A 16,656-nucleotide genomic window follows, 5' to 3' on the forward strand; every position below is an offset into this window, starting at 1 on the left:
TTGTGTGCAATAAATGTTAAATAAATAAATAGGGACTAATATTGCTATACTGTGACGTTGGTCTGTCAACTGCCTAGGAATGAATTATTTACTCTATTCTATGGTACTTATTTATTTACACCAATTCAAAATTTTAATTGGTGCAAATAACGTTACTTTCTAAATTATTTGCACCAATTTAAAACCGAAGCAGGCTAAGCATTTATCTCTTATTCAACGAGTCGGATATCGCTTAGCCGTTTTTCCCGGAAAGCGAGTTGTATCAGTCAACGTCCTATAAATGTTGAGTGTTAACTCGAGCGGCCACCATTATCTGCTACAGTTATACCACAATGCGCCACTATAATACGAATACCACTTCAGCCGAGGCGTACACAGAACCTATAAATTTATATTACCCTATCTGCATCTCGGACGTAGTTACGGGAGTCGTTTGGCCGGACCCGTAATGCTAAATGAGTGGTTCACATTTAACACGGCTTTATCTCGCAGCTATTTTATTAAGTTAAGACGGAGTCATTCCATTGAGGGCGCGAGTTGAACTGGTTCGGGAAACTGAGACGAGGAACCGCGAATAAATTTTGTTTTTATTTTGTTTTATTATTTATGAATTTTGCTTTGTCGTTTATTTTAACTAACAGAAAGCCGCTCTACATTATATTCTAGGTTTAATACATATCTTATATCTATTTAGTAAGGGATGAGTCAAGAACTAAACTACGGAATCTCTACATTGTCGAGATAGAGACTAGACTCTAGAGAGTATTAATTGAGTTTTATATACTTAAGTTGCTACATTGGTGTTAGTCTGGCAACTACGTAGCAATCTAAGTATAAAACAAGGAAGATCCCTGCATATAAACATGTATTATTATATTTTGCAGGTGTTGCAGACGGGGGCTCAGCAGGCGATCGAGGAGTGTCAGTACCAGTTCCGCAACAGTCGCTGGAACTGCAGCACCGTTGAGAACTCCACAGATATATTCGGCGGGGTTCTCAGCTTTAGTAAGTTTCCAGAACCTGCTATTTTTCAATTTGTTTATAACTCTAGACAGGATTTTGAATGTTAACAAAATATTTAAAACAGCAGTAGAGCTACCTAATTTAAACAACTTGACGCATAATTAATAGCTCATCATTTTTTTACATTTAAAATAGCGTTTTCATTGTACTCTCTTCAAAATGAATTGGTACTTCTTTAGTACACAAAAATAAGTATTTGAATAATAGGCGATAATAGTTTGCAAAGAACATGCAGCTGATCCAGGAAAAAATCCTCATAATACGTACCGTATAGTCAGACTTGCTGACACAAGTTTTTAATCTGTTTCAAGTTCCAATAGTGGTCACATAGCCGCACGAGGCATTAGTCAGCACTTAGCAGCAATGTGTGTATCATCCCGCCTGTATCATAGCTTCAATAATATCTCGCTGACTTCAAAGGGTGTCCAAGTGTGCATTCTCTTTGATGTCTTCGGTTTTGGCTTATTTACGTGGAGAGTTGTTCAGGCTTTAATTTGACAATTAGGTATGAAGTACAAGTCTGTATGCAATTCGTATGAAAGAGTTCCGGTAATTTTATTTACCAACCTTATCAACCTCACCAACACTTATTAATTATTATTATTATTATTATATAGAGAAAAAGTTTCTTTGTTTGCGATTTATGGGCTCTGCAACTTTTTGGATGATCTGGATGAAACTTGGCGTACACATAAATTAAAACACAGGGCACGACTGACGCGGGATACTATTTTTACGCAGATTGAACTAGTTTATCATAAAAAGTAAAAATCCACAAAGATAAAGTCATATGCATACAATACAATGGAAAATAGAGATTGGCTTCTTTAGCACTTCTCGCCACTTTCTTCCGAGTTCGGCTAACTTTAGAACAGTCAAACATAAGCAAATTCTGTGCTCATTACACCATTATTTAGTACCAAAATATGTTTCTGAGAGTTCACAAAGGGTTCCCTCGAGGCTCATTACCGAAGACAAACAAACATAATATTTTCGGGCGTCCCGTCGTTTCAGTCTAAGTATAGGCCACTTCAAGATTGTTCAAGGAATTTCTTCATGTTGAAGTTGTTTATTTTCACATGTCGAGTGCTAAGACCGCGGGCGCGGACGGAGCCGCTCAGTTTGTTTAATGTATCCTAGTTCCTACTAATAATAAAACCGGTGCAATGGCGGCCATTACATCACCCGATTTCGACGTTTTAACAGAATTTAAAACGTCGGGATCTGCAGTAGATACTTTGTTATTGTGTTTTATCACTAGTAGCATTAGAGGTAAAATGACCACAAAAGCAAAATATATTCATTAATTTCAGGCGAATTTGATTTGATGGCACAGTGCGTAGCTGTGTTTAACTTAGACCCTAAGCATAATAATTATGCTTAATTATTATATCAGAACTCAGAGGTTGAATGGTGATATAAAAACTTCGATGATAAAGCCATATTACGTCGTGGTTCTACTAGCGTAGCGCGTAGATCCACCTAGTATCAGCCATTTAAGTGATCTGTGGCTCTACATGATATTATGGGGTCATTAAATAACTATCAGTGCTTCGCTGGTGTTCTACATGGAGTTACTAAGTAAATCAAATAATTTCAGAATCCCGTGAGTCGGCGTTCGTGCACGCTTTGTCGGCGGCGGCGCTGGCGCACTCTGTGGCGCGCGCCTGCAGCCGCGGCGAGCTCAACGAGTGCTCGTGCGACGCGCGCGTACGGAAGCGCACGCCGCGGCACTGGCAGTGGGGCGGCTGCTCAGAGGTAAAGATTCTAGATAGAACCAGCTCTGGATTTATGAATATGCAGTATAGGCCATGGCCTATGGGCGGCAGGCGTCCTATGGCGTCCTACGAGGGGCGGCAGCGTCCTAGGATGGCGGCAGAGTTCGTACATAGGGGCGGCAAAATTAAAGTGGTCTATACTCATATAGACATATAAATCTGGCCTTGGATAGAACCAGACCCATGTTGGTCTACTTTTACATAAAATATTAAACCAGTAAACGAGCAGGGCGCAGATGCCTGATGGTACCACCGCCCCTGGACACTCGGGACACCAGTGGGGTTGCACGACCTATATGAAATATTATCACTAGTATTGCGAGTTCCGTTCAGTTCTAAAATTCTTGTTTTTTTTTTAATGTAGAGAATGAAGTAAAAATATATTATACTTACTCTAGTAGGTAAATAGGATAAAAAGGATATTCTAAAAGTCACCATTTCTTTGATTTCAGGACATAAGATACGGTGAAATGTACAGCCGAGACTTTGTAGACTCTAGAGAGGACAAGGAATCTGAAGAGGGAATCATGAACCTGCACAACAATGAGGCTGGTCGTAGAGTAAGTTCACTGAAGCTGTAGTTTTAACTTTTACTTGAAATATGGAATGGGATTTTCCATCTCAGGGTATGAAGAGTAAAGTTCTATTACAGAAATTCATTCATAACTGGTAAGCAAATAGAGTTCCTAAGTAATTTGGTAAAGTTATTAACCTAACCAAATACAGTCCTGTAATCTTTTGGCGCATAACCAACCTATTACCGGCGTTTTTTTCTTCACATGATTAACAGCTGTTGCGAACAGACTTGTGACACTCACAATGTCACCCAAATTCCACAAGATCGTTGGGTCGAACTGTTCTGATGGTACCTTTGCTTCGCAGGCAGTGCGCGGTCGCATGCAGCGCGTGTGCAAGTGTCACGGGATGTCGGGGTCGTGCTCGGTGCGCGTGTGCTGGCGCCGCCTGCCGCAGCTGCGCCTGGTGGGAGACGCCCTGAGCACGCGCTACGAGGGAGCCTCGCATGTTAAGGTATTATAATAAGCCATTAACTACCTCGTGAGCCTACTTTTGTCTTAGATAAACTATGATAAAAAGATCAGTAGTAAACGGGCAGCGCGATCGTGGCCTGGCGGCGTGTAAATGCCGTTACCGCAAAGCGTAACGGCAACGCAATCTAACAGGATTGTTAACAAAGAAATGGGTTATTTATTCGTTCAAGAATCCTGTTAGATTACTGAGTTGAGACTTGAGAGCCAACGTCAAGTGAACGTAAGTGGACTATATAATAGGGGCAACTTAGTTTAGAAGCTTAGCTAATAGTTCATTATGTAATGCTTTCAGGTGGTCGAAAGGAAGAAAGGCAAGAACATCCGAAAGTTAAGACCCATACACGCGGACATAAAGAAACCAAACAAAACTGATCTAGTGTATCTGGAAGATTCTCCTGATTATTGCGAACCTAATGACGAGTAAGTGTTTTCACAGAACCTTATACGCATTCCAATATGACGCATTTTCTATTGATCTCAAGGTTATTATGCTTTATCATTTAGCACCAAAGAGTAAAGACATACGTCGTGAACAACAAGGCGCATAATATAATATTATGGTAAATCCTGTAATACATACATAATATTTCAAACATTCCTCCACTAAATGCAAGACACGTTGTCACATGTGTCTAGTAGAGGACCGAAGAGCTGCGCTGGACCAAGGCAGATGGAGCTAATCCACAACCTCTAATGATCGTTTTTAACTGATTCAAGCTGACGAATTACAGAAATCTGTCCGAAACCATTATGTTCGTTTGCTCATTTGTCATGACAATTGCTTATTTGAGCCAGTTTCAGAGCGAATAATCACAGACAGACAGACAGGGCTACATAAACCCCAAAAGTGGTCCTCCAGTGAACCTGAACATGATTCCTTATGGCTCTGAATGTTTCCAGACTGGGAATCCTCGGCACACGCGGGCGGACGTGTAACCGGACGTCGGCAGGACTGGACGGGTGCCGGCTGCTGTGCTGCGGGCGCGGCTACCAGACCCGCGTGCGCGACCACGAGGAGAAGTGCAAGTGCCGCTTCGTGTGGTGCTGCCGCGTCCACTGCGAGCTCTGCCGGTACAAGCGCGACCATCATGTCTGCAACTGAAGGGGATAGCCCACTACCGTAACAGTCTATACGGTCAAAGAGCAGGTCTCGCTGACCCATATCTATTTGTTTCATCGCGTCTGCAACTGAAAAGGCTTACCGTACCAACCTAACTGTACCAGTTTGTCAAGTGAATGAGCAGGTAAATTCACTGACATTTATTTATTATAGCAACTTGTCTATTTCACCTCACGTTTTTCCATTGGTTTTCTAAAAATTAGTAAACTTTGCTATTTGTGCGTGACAAATTATAGCAACTTGTGGCTTGTCTATTTCACCTCATGTTTTTCCATTGGTTTTCTAAAAATGTTGCTATTTGTGCGTGAGTAAAAGGAATACTCGTAATACTTATGTCAATGGACGCCACTACACTATATATTTATTTAACGGCTTGTCGAATGACGTCTACAATAATTTGAATACCAAGTTGGGAGGGTTAAGTTTTACCAATTTAAAAAGGCAGTCCCAATTTCATATGAACACTTATGTCCTGAGATTTTTCATGATCATGATGAACTTGTTCAATTTTAAAAACCACCAAATTATTGATTCCTCTCATTTTCTTGCCGAAGTCATTTATCATAAAATGACCGCAAGTTCGTTGCCAAATCTATCAAGCTAAGTTTGCTCAATCAAGTATTTAAAAGCTATGAAGCTTTTTAACTGTAACCAACACAAGCCAGTACCTACCAATCTGAGTAATGGGTATTCAATGAAATATATTAACCGTAATCGGTAAACATTATGAATTATGATTAGTTTTAAGCTTATAGATTATGTTAGTGCAAAATTATCGACTGATTGATTTTACTGATTTATTTAAATACGCTTTAAATTTATTTACAGTATTATCTTATTTATTTTACGTTAACCTGTACAAAGTTGTAAATATATTTTGTTGAAATTATTGTAAGGCTTTATAGCATAGACACAACTCGACTATGACTTCTAGAATTAGTTACATCGGCGACATAGCGATAAAGTATATTATTAAAAAAACATTTCTATTTTAGGCGTACTCGTTAAATGTATATTTTATTTATAAATATAAAATCGTCTAATTAGGCCCGCCAGACGTCGACGATAATTAATTTTTAAAGTGACATTTAAAATTAAGGCCTCCCGCCTCGCTGATTCTATATTTTACCCTATATATTATTTTGACACGTGTACTTTTTATCCAACATCCAAAAAAAGAGGAGGTTACATGTACTTCATCCGTCGATTGCGCATGTTCATATGACATGAAATAATGTAGAATTTTCTAACAACTATTTTCGAAATAACGCCGTAGGTATATGTATAGAATAATGTTCTAACTTCTAGGTACTTACTAGCTACGTTATTTTACGTTCTACCTCAGTAACATCGTCTGTACTCCCTAACTTGTTATTAGAAAGGCTTAAATATTTTAATCGCTTTGTAAATACAATATTTATTGTGCTAGAATGTGATAGAACTCGTAGAGATCCAGTGTTATCGTGTATCTTTGTACCGTCGAGAAATTGATCCATAGGCAGATGGTGGACCAAGGTTAAGAGGATTCCACACCGCCATTTTTTCCATACAAACGTTGTCACCTGTTTCCTCCCTGGATAATGCTAGTAGAGTTATAATTTTACTTTTTAATAAATCGTACTTTTTTTTCATTTCTCTAGCCGCTGTGGTATCCTCTTAATAATTGGTAGAGTTATGTCAAGTCAATATTAGTCTTGATTGACAGGGTTTGACATAATCGGGCCAAATTATGTTAGACCGCCGTTTGGCAATGAATAATTTCTTGATAGTACTTCTCGGCTAGTAGTAGCGTATGTGTAAATATTATCTTAACTGTATATCCAGTATTTATTGTAAGGTAATGATTTTGTGTACAAAACAGTTATTTAGTTTATATCTACATTTTTATTTGTATCCGAGCTCGAACTAAACATTTCGCTATGACTCTATATTTGTAATCGCGCAATGGAATTTCAGTCAGTGTTATTTATATATTAATAATAAGCAATTAAACATAAATTAACCATTAAGTATACATTTAATGGTTAATTTATGTTCTATTTGGCATTCCTAATTCGGTTGAATTATAACTTACTTAATTAATAAGCTAATGAGAAAAACGAGGACTCGCTAACGAGTCGTCTGCGACGTTCTAAAATTAAGTCCTTATTTCACTAAAGCCTGTTAGCATCAATAGCTTGTTGAAAACTAAATATGACTTTTATTTCGTTTATACAAAAAACGAAAAAGAGAGAGAATAATATTAATAGACGCGTTGCTGAAATTTGTACTTAGAATATGCTACAAAATTTGATAAAAATTTGTATTCATAATATTGCTATTTTATTATTTCCCAAACTCACGTCAATGCTGATATACTTATCAGCATCTCAATGTTGGTAGCATTAAAATTGTTCGGCAAACCGTAGTTTTCAGGCAAATCCAGCCAGAACAGCGTATATTGTCCACATATACTTAATACTTATACTTAGGTTAAGTACTTAGATGATTACAGAAAGTCCTTACCAAATGTTAATATCTTAGATCACGTGCAATGGGCTATAAGGCTGCGCTTACACCGGAGCTGCGTTACGAGAAATGGGAAGAAAGAAAAAAGAATTGAGAACCAATGTGATCACTTCATTTGTCTGACTTCGGTAAACCCAGCGATTCTATTGGATCTTAAACACATTCCTCTTAATGCAGCACCGGTGGCAACGCAGCTTAAAACGCCAACTTTAATATTATATGGCTCGTCGTGCATTATACAAGCCAATATTTAGAATATGTAACTCGGTGTACATTACTTTCGTAACCTTAATTTAATAAAAATTCAATGCAATTTTATTACAAATGCGTTTTATTTTACCTGATAAGTATTATTATTTGTAAGCACCATAACGCTTACAAATAATAATACTTATCAGGTACCACAAACATTTTTATGAAATCAGTTTCCCAGTGGGTTTCCTAGCCACGGATACACATTGGGGCAGGCGCTGCATACCTGCATGTAGTAAAGGTTCTGAAAGTGAAAATACCAGTTATTAATCTTGGAGTATAAACTATAGCGTTGATTACGTTTTGTGTTTAAATATTGACCAAAATTAAGACCAACTGATATTTTATGAGTCCCATAAAGCTGATTTCTAGGACGACAATAATAATTAATTACCGTTAGGTGTAACGGCATTGCACCAAATGCCTATTTTAATCTTTCTACGGAAGAACGGACAAAGCGATAGATTGACAGAGAATCTCTCATTGTGTGCCTGAAATCTGTCAGTATTTTTTCTTTTTTTTTAATGAAATAAGGGGGCAAACGAGCAAACGGGTCACCTGATGGAAAGTAACTTCCGTCGCCCATGGACACTCGCAGCATCAGAAGAGCTGCAGGTGCGTTGCCGGCCTTTTAAGAGGGAATAGAGTAATAGGGGAGCTTAGGGAAGGGAATAGGGGAGGGTAGAAACAAAGCGCAAGCGCTGTTTCACGCCGATTTTCCGTGAGAACGTGGTATTTCTCCGGTCGAGCCGGCCCATTCGTGCCGAAGCATGGCTCTCCCACGTATAAAAACCTGCGGCTTAGCAGCTCTGGATTTATGTATAGGCAGTATAAGCCATGGTCTTTGGGCGGCAGTATCACATGGAGTCCTACGGGAGCGGCAGCATCCTAGGATGGCGGCAGAGTTTGTACATAGGGGCGGCAAAATTAAAGTGTTACTCATAAAAGATATATATCAGGCCCTGCGGCTTGGTGTAGATCACGTACCTCGGTATGTTCGGCCCGCACAGGTCCGCAACTGGTCTGTCGGCAGGGGGAAGGCACTGTGTGCCTGCAGGCCCGCCTCGCGTACTCGTTCACGGGGACAGGGTTTTGTACCCATTCTATTACTTCGTGAGCATTCACCTAGTGGGAATAGAAATAATTTAGCAACGAAATTAATAGAATATACCTTTAGTGCATGTGCAAAGAGTCTTAAAGCATTGCCTTTGAATCAGATTGAACGGCTGTGTGGAGCAATCGTGTCGGTATGTCGAGTGGCAGCTTTTCCGCTTACATTTTGTAAGTATCCATATTTTGTTAATTTAGCCTTATTCCTACTAAATATTCTTATATTATGATAATAATATGCTCAAATTAAATATTTTGTATACCTACCTAATCTTTTATTTATTACCAGAAGATTTATAGGTCGTTACCCTAAAATATGACCTTTATTACTATCTCCCAGAAATAAGTCCAAAAATATAGAAGTCCACGAACCATGTAAGCGTCGTTGAGCGAATTAACGAGGTCCATGAAGCGGACGAGCGCGCGCTGCACGGCGGGGTACGCGCGGATGAACCACTCGTGCACGTAGAACCCGAACGGAGCGCGGTTCCCGAGGTAGTGACGCTCGAAGTTGCCCACTATGAACTTGAACCACTCCTCCTCGTTCTCTCTGTCTGGGCTGGGGTGAAGAAAAGAGAGCTGATAAACGTTCGAGAGCATGATTAAACAAACGTAGCGTAGAACAAGCGGCTTAATAGACTAATGATTTGGAGAAGGTGGAAATAGATTGATGGGGGCTGGTCAAATTTTCTGATTAATTTCGTTACGGGTCCCAAGGCAGCTTTAGCATGTCCCTCGGGCTCCCTAAGATTATATCAAAGGGTTTTCGTGGTTGGATACCGCTGTCGATCCTGGCGACACAGGAGATACAGTGGTGGGAATGTGTGGTGGGCCAAACCCCGTCAATGTTCAAAATCAGGGTGGTTGGAGCGCGAAGTTTCATTTTAAAAAGAAGACGGGGAACGGCTAAAGGTGATGATGACCGGACCACACCGTTCAAAACATTATAATTATTATGCAATTTATAAAACAAAAATATATATTAGTATGTATTTTTAATATATTTATTGTTATTAGTTATTACATATATAGGTAGGTATTATAATAAATTATATTCTATTAAGTATATACTTAATATAAATAAAATAAAAAAAGTCCATGGCGTGATGGACTACAATTATTATTACAATAATTAATGATATTATTTCAATTATCCTTGGTGCGAAAAACAATACAAAGATAGCAAAAAAAGGATATGGGCGCAGAGCCCATAGACGGCCCTAAATAAATAAAAAAAAGGTGATGATGAGTTCGGGTAACTACAATTAATGAAATAACTGATAAGTTTATAAGGCTATTTAAAAGCTAGTTGCTTATTCCATCTTGCTTTTTGAACCTACGAGTAAGAGGAGATGGTTGAACTCAAAATTATTAGCAAATAAATACTCACATAAAGAAGCACGCGTCGACCATAGAGCAGGGTGTGTTGTTGAGATCAAACCAGGCGATCATGGGCAGGATCCACGGGCCGGGCACTGAAGCGGTGGGGCACGGTGGAATCTGGCAGTCCTGGATGGACGCGTAGTGCAGGGTGTAGGGCCAGAGACCAGGGTCGGTGTGGGATATCGTAGGCCAGGTGCAGTCGTACAGGAGGTTCGCGTCCGCCATCATCCTGTAAGTCTCGTTACCCGCAAGCTGCAAGAACGGGATGCGTATACCTGGAATGGCAGATTGACTTAGTACTTACTGAAGTTCCTCTAGAACAATAAATTTAAGCCTTTGTCCTTTCTTTATCGTCAATTCTTATAAGATTAATTTGACACACTTCTTCGTGCTCATTTCCCGAACGAAACCAGCTTTTTTTTCTATTAGACTGAGCGATATTAAAATTATGTTTATGTCTGGTAAATCATTTTATGGGCCCGACATTGCAGACAGCACGACAATTGATACATGATATTAAATGATCTTACGGTATAGGGGCTAAAACGTGCGTATCTAATACCTTTGATTGTATCCCTCGGGATACTTCCAAAGTGCGACATTTGTATTATTTGATCACCGAATTCCCTCATCATGTCATCATACGTGGCATCCCTCCAGTAGTCCTGAGGGGTCTGGTGGCTGATGGAGTGCAGGGCGATCTCGAAGCCCATGTTGTACAGCTCGTTGGTGAGGGTGTAGTCCGTGTACTCGTGATTCACGAAGTACGTGACGCCGATGGGGCAGTTGTTAGAGTTCCTGCGGCCGTACAGGATCGAGCGGTACGTCGGCATGTTCACAGTGTTCACCCCATCGTCGAACGTGAGAAGAACGAACTGAAAGGAGGCAGTGAGGTGATGGATTAAGACTACTCGATGTTCTAGGCAATCACCTATCCGTATGTCAACTAGAATCGGTCCTTGAACCTCTTCTGGTGCCCCCTCAGATATGATACCCTAGGCCAGGGGTTCCCAAAGTGTGCGCCGCGGCCCCCTGGTGCGCCGTGGAAAGGCAAGAGTGGCGCCGTGAGTCGCTCCTCCAAAACCACAAATATATAAAATAAAATTATAATATTAATTAATATGAAAATCAGATAGATAATTAAATAAGTATTATTTTGTTTTGTTATTTAACTGCATAACGTAACTATTATCATTATTTAAATATATTTATTTATGTAAGTAGGTGAATTTCCCAAACGGCATTTTTTTTTGTCTTCGTTGAAATTACTATTAAAAAAAGGGAATATTGATGTACGGTAAATTATTTGTTTTAGTATTCAATGGGTAGCTATAGGATTGTGGCAAAAATATAATATGGCTAGGACTATTACAAAGGTAGAAACAAATAACTTAAAGATCTATTTTTATCAAATCGGTGCTGTCCCTCTACATTTTTTACAAACAAAAACGCTTACATACTAGCAAATATGAACAATTTAAGGGTATAACTTATATTATTTCATAGAATATTAGTTTATCTATTATTATATACCATATTTTGTTATAATAATTAACGATCATAGTTACTTAGAGGCTCAAATGTACATGTCCTGAGAATTTTATCTCATATCGCTGGGTAAAAGAAATTCAAGCATAACTTTTCATCAACGAGTCGGACAGTCTCAGACCCCAATTTTAATTTACTCCTTAGTGTATGCTTCCACGCAGTCAAGACGGATTTGTCAAAACGCTGCATATTCCCGTGAACAACATAAGTAAGCCATTAAAATGCTCTCGGTCAATTATTTTATAATATCGGTGATTGAATTTTTAAAATGTAATTAATAGTTTTAAAATTGTTGTTTGGTTCTAATAAATGTAGTAAGTGATTAAGCTTCATTATCTGTAACCAAATTTATCTTAGCTATAATGCATTTTTTATAATTTCCTAAAAAGTGCGTTTTTTCTCACGTCGCTGCTCTCATATCGTTGTAATCGGTGGTCATTTTAACCACCGATATGATAATTTACACCGAAATTATAAGAAAAAACGAATCGGTGTCTTAAATCTAATATCGGTGTTTCGAATCATGACCAATGCACAGTTTTGTCACATCGGTGGATTGCTTTATCATATCGGTTGATAATTTTATCATATCGGTTGATCTAGTGGCATTTTCTTTAAGTAAGTATATAAAGAAATTACAAATGCGCAAGATAGTAAAAATAAATGGATGTGAGGATGTATTTTTTTCATGAAATAAGGGGGCAAACGAGCAAACGGGTCACCTGATGGAAGGCAACTTCCGTCGCCCATGGACACTCGCAGCATCAGAAGAGCTGCAGGTGCGTTGCCGGCCTTTTAAGATGGAATAGGGTAATAGGGGAGTGTAGGGATGAGAAGGGAAGGGAATAGGGTAGGGATTGGGCCTCTGGTAAAAATAATGTATTGGGCAATTTAAAGTTTTTACTTCGTTTTTCTTTATAAAGATAACGATGATATTTTTTTATTTTAAGTCCCAACTGTATCAAATATTGTAAAACATTTTTAAAATATTTTAATTTTATTTTAAGAACTCTGTTCTTGATCAAATTTACGTGGGAGAGCCATGCTTAGGCACGAATGGGCCGGCTTGACCGGAGAAATACCACGTTCTCACAGAAAACCGTTCCCTATTCCCTTCCCTTCCCTACCCTCCCCTATTACACTTTTCCTTCTTAAAAGGCCGGCAACGCACCTGCAGCTCTCCTGATACTGCGAGTGTCCATGGGCGACGTAAGTTGCTTTCCATCAGGTGACCCGTTTGCTCGTTTGCCCCCTTATTTCATTAAAAAAAAACATAAATATAATATTATGAAGATAATATTATCATATCGCTGAATTAGTATGTCATTTCGGTGGTTAAACTTATCATATCGGTGCACAGAAATAAAAATCGGTGCCGGTTTATCATATCGGAGGAAACCAGAATTCAAACTGAATTTTCTCCTTAGTCTTAAAAGATACATTAATGATATTAAATTTGGGAGCATTTTGTGCCTTAAAGAATACATAAAACCTGAAAAGTATATAAAATAGGTATGTATAAATGAAAAAGTTCACCGACATGATAAAAAAAGGTAATTTGTTGAAATTCACCCAAGTATAATTTTCTAATAGCTAGGTAGAGTAGGGCGCTGTGACAAAATATTGTTACGTGCAGTTACACGTTACAATATTTTGTCACAGCGCCCCGCGGCCCGCAGGCTGGAAAAGATTGGGAACCCCTGCCCTAGGCAATTGCTTTATTTGATTAATGGTTAATGCGTCACTGAAAGGAGGTAGTAGCCATAATGGGATGCCATAAAATAAAGATACAATGACTTTTGCAGTCATAATATGAGAGATATTGCCAACCACTATTACCTACTAATCATACAGCATACTAAGTTGCAACTTGCAACTATACCACTGTCCATACACGGACGTAAATTTTACGTCCGTGTGTCCATATAATTTGACCTGATGATGTCAGCAGTACGGCGGGGCTAAAATGATCGCTTTGAAGGATCATGATATGAATCATAATATGATTCATTTTTCTAAAATCGCAAAATGCAACTCTGCTTGAAATTCATTTCTGTATTTTTGTACTGATTTGACATTTGTCAGTTTGACAGTTTTGGCAATTCATTTGCTGAATAGATTGAGAGGAATTGCTAAATGTGACCATTTTAGCCCCGCTGTACTTAACAGTACATTAAAATGTTTAAGACACAGCAACCAACCTGGGGAGTATCTCTGGCAGGTAAGCCTCCTGGAATATCGGTAGAGGAACACCTGCACTCAGGCAGCTTGCACTGCTCCTCATCGCACAGTTCAGCTAAAGGCAGCTCATCTTCAGCGAATACCAACACCAACAGTGGAAGCAGCAAAATTGGCCACTTCATTTTTTTTGTTTTTCAATCTTCCACCTTTACTTGTGACGGCCACTCTTGACTCTTTGATTTAATTTTGTACAATTCGGTCTTATTTATAAAATCTACTATCGATCTGATTTATAATCTTATCAGTTTTATTTTAAAATCGGCATAGTTTATTTTTCTAGTTCTGCAGATACATTTACAAGAGGTCCAAGTCAAGAGGTGGGTAGGTTGCAATATAAACGATCTTTGTTCTCATTTATTCATATCCACGAAAAGCGTATTTAAATAGGATCATAATACTTATATCCCACCAAAACATGAAATGTAAAAAGAGCCAAGCAAAATAATGCATAGCTATTCAATACTCCTGTCGTAAAAAGTTTTCATATCATATTCAAGCCAAGCCTTCAACTTATTTTGTAATTTAAATCAACATTCAGTAAATGTATCAATAGATTTCTTTACTTAATAATTATTATAGTGGCTTGGCAATGAGCACAAAAGTAACAAATATAAAACTGCATATTTGGAGGAGTTCATACTTATACAGACGGCAATCGTAAATGTATGTAACGACGCATGTTGCCGATGGACGATGGTACCCAATAAATCCAATTAGTCGCTGATTATTTCTCTAGTGCTCATTGCCAAGTTACTATAATAATTATAAAGTAAAGAAATCTATTGATACATTTACTGAATGTTGATTTAAATTACAAAATAAGTTGAAGACTTGGCTTGAATGTGATCTGAAAACTTTTTACGACAGAAGTATTGAATAGCTATGCATTATTTTGTTTGGCTCCTTTTACATTTCATGTTTTGGTGGAATTTCATTTCTTTTTTGAAGTTTTTATTCTTTTCATTTCAGGTCACGTTATAACTTTTCTGTGCTTAGCTTGGCGACCATTCTCTATCTCCTTCAGATTTTTTCTTTGAGGCCTCGTAAGTTCTATAGGTGGACAACGTAACGTAAATACCTCTGAGTTCTGTGTCGATTATTATATTCACATATTATAATCGACTCTTAAGCTTTAATACTTGAAGGTGGTCATTTTAGCATAACCGTTGAGCAGCACTGATGTAAGCGTCTCGACGTTCCTCGCAGGAAAGGAGCACACCTTCTTCCATGACGTGATAACTGATAACTTAAAACTCCCATATATCGAGCGAGTAAGGAGTGTATATCGCAGTACTGATTACATTTTATAGTAGTCTTTTGTACGTAAAACAAATATTATGCAGTCGAAACTCATACTGTTCTTGCAAATGTTACAAACATAAAAATATTTTCTTTTATTTAATAAAGTATATAATAATATAATTTTCCAGTTTTTAGGTTTTCCTGACCAAAGAGTGAAAACGGGACCCTATTATTAATAAGTCTTTGCTGTCTGTCCGTCGTCCATCCGTAGGTCACCAGACTTGTCTCGAGAACCGCAATAGCTAGATAGTTGCAATTTTCACAAATTATGTATTTTTGGTGCCTTTTGGATTTTAATAGTCCAATTTAAATAAAATAAATTATTAATGGGGGGCCTCATACTACAAACATCCCTTTTTTGCTCTATATCCATAATGTTAACAGTAAGGTTTTTGAAAATTTCAGAAAATACTCAAATGTACTTTAACTTTAATAATTGATAATAAAAATTAGAAAAACTTAATATTTAAGGGGGGCTCCAATACAAATTTACGGTACGGAACCCTATGTACGTCAGTCCGACTCACACTTGGCCGGTTTCATAATTTTTCTCTTTCATTATGAATTAAGACCTATCCGGGTACCAAATTTCAAGGTTCTAAGTCTGCTAGAAGTACCTTAGAATTTCGATGATCTGTCAGTCAGTGAGTGACAATAAATGTAGTAACTTTGACCATCCGTAACTATTAAACTATTTATCGAAATTTCATGCAATTTGGAGGTTAAGCTAGTTTTTAATATTTTCTCCTAGTGACTGAAATTCTAAATCCCTAGCTTTTTTAATATCGAAGATAAAGGGGGTGTGAAATAGCCGCGAACGGCTTCGAGAAAAGTATGGCACGGCCGTGCCTTTGCTAAAAAGCTTGGCTGGGGCACTGCCGTGCCCCCAGATGTTACTAAATACATAGGTATATTATACGAGATATAATTCTCAGCAGTTATAGGTAATCAATTTATTTCAAAGGAACCCTAAACAGTTTCTGGAAATCTAAACGTTCCGAATATTCTTGTAAAATTATATCAGAGATGAGAAAGATAAGTTTAATTACAATTAATTACTTACTCAACTTAGGCTAACAATTTGTACTTGGAAGGTACTTCCCCATCTTCAATGTTTAACAGGTGTTTAAATTTTAATTAAATAAAATTAAAATAAATGTAATAAATAATAATTAATAATGCCTCTTTTTATAACAAATTACAATTTCTGACATTTAAATAATATTTTATAATCTATACTTAATATTATAAAGCGGAAGAGTTTGTTAGTTTGTTTGAACGCGCTAATCTCAGGAACTACTGGTCCGATTTAAAAAATTCTTTCAGTGTTAGATAGCCCATG

General features: G+C 38.0%; 2 protein-coding genes across 2 annotated transcripts in view; one reads left to right on the forward strand and one right to left on the reverse strand.

Moving 5' to 3' along the window:
- The window catches only part of LOC121727627 (protein Wnt-1-like), a 59,690-nt gene extending 53,919 nt beyond the window's left edge, over positions 1-5,771 (forward strand). The window contains exons 3-8 of the mRNA XM_042115559.1: positions 885-1,005; positions 2,624-2,781; positions 3,254-3,361; positions 3,684-3,830; positions 4,143-4,270; positions 4,751-5,771. Coding sequence (XP_041971493.1) covers positions 885-1,005; positions 2,624-2,781; positions 3,254-3,361; positions 3,684-3,830; positions 4,143-4,270; positions 4,751-4,952 — 864 coding nt within the window. The 3' untranslated portion in view covers positions 4,953-5,771. The remainder of the gene's footprint in view (positions 1-884; positions 1,006-2,623; positions 2,782-3,253; positions 3,362-3,683; positions 3,831-4,142; positions 4,271-4,750) is intronic.
- Positions 5,772-7,899: 2,128 nt separating this feature from the next.
- On the reverse strand, positions 7,900-14,134 carry LOC121727626 (chitin deacetylase 8-like). Its single transcript, XM_042115558.1, has 6 exons — positions 13,973-14,134; positions 10,786-11,098; positions 10,231-10,498; positions 9,213-9,399; positions 8,718-8,855; positions 7,900-7,974 (listed from the first exon to the last, which is right to left on the reverse strand). Exons 1-6 carry the CDS (start codon positions 14,132-14,134, stop codon positions 7,900-7,902), a joined length of 1,143 nt encoding a protein of 380 aa, XP_041971492.1.
- Positions 14,135-16,656: the final 2,522 nt, after the last annotated feature.

Source organism: Aricia agestis, chromosome 6, assembly GCF_905147365.1.
Source record: "Aricia agestis chromosome 6, ilAriAges1.1, whole genome shotgun sequence".
NCBI classification, from domain to species: domain Eukaryota; kingdom Metazoa; phylum Arthropoda; class Insecta; order Lepidoptera; family Lycaenidae; genus Aricia; species Aricia agestis.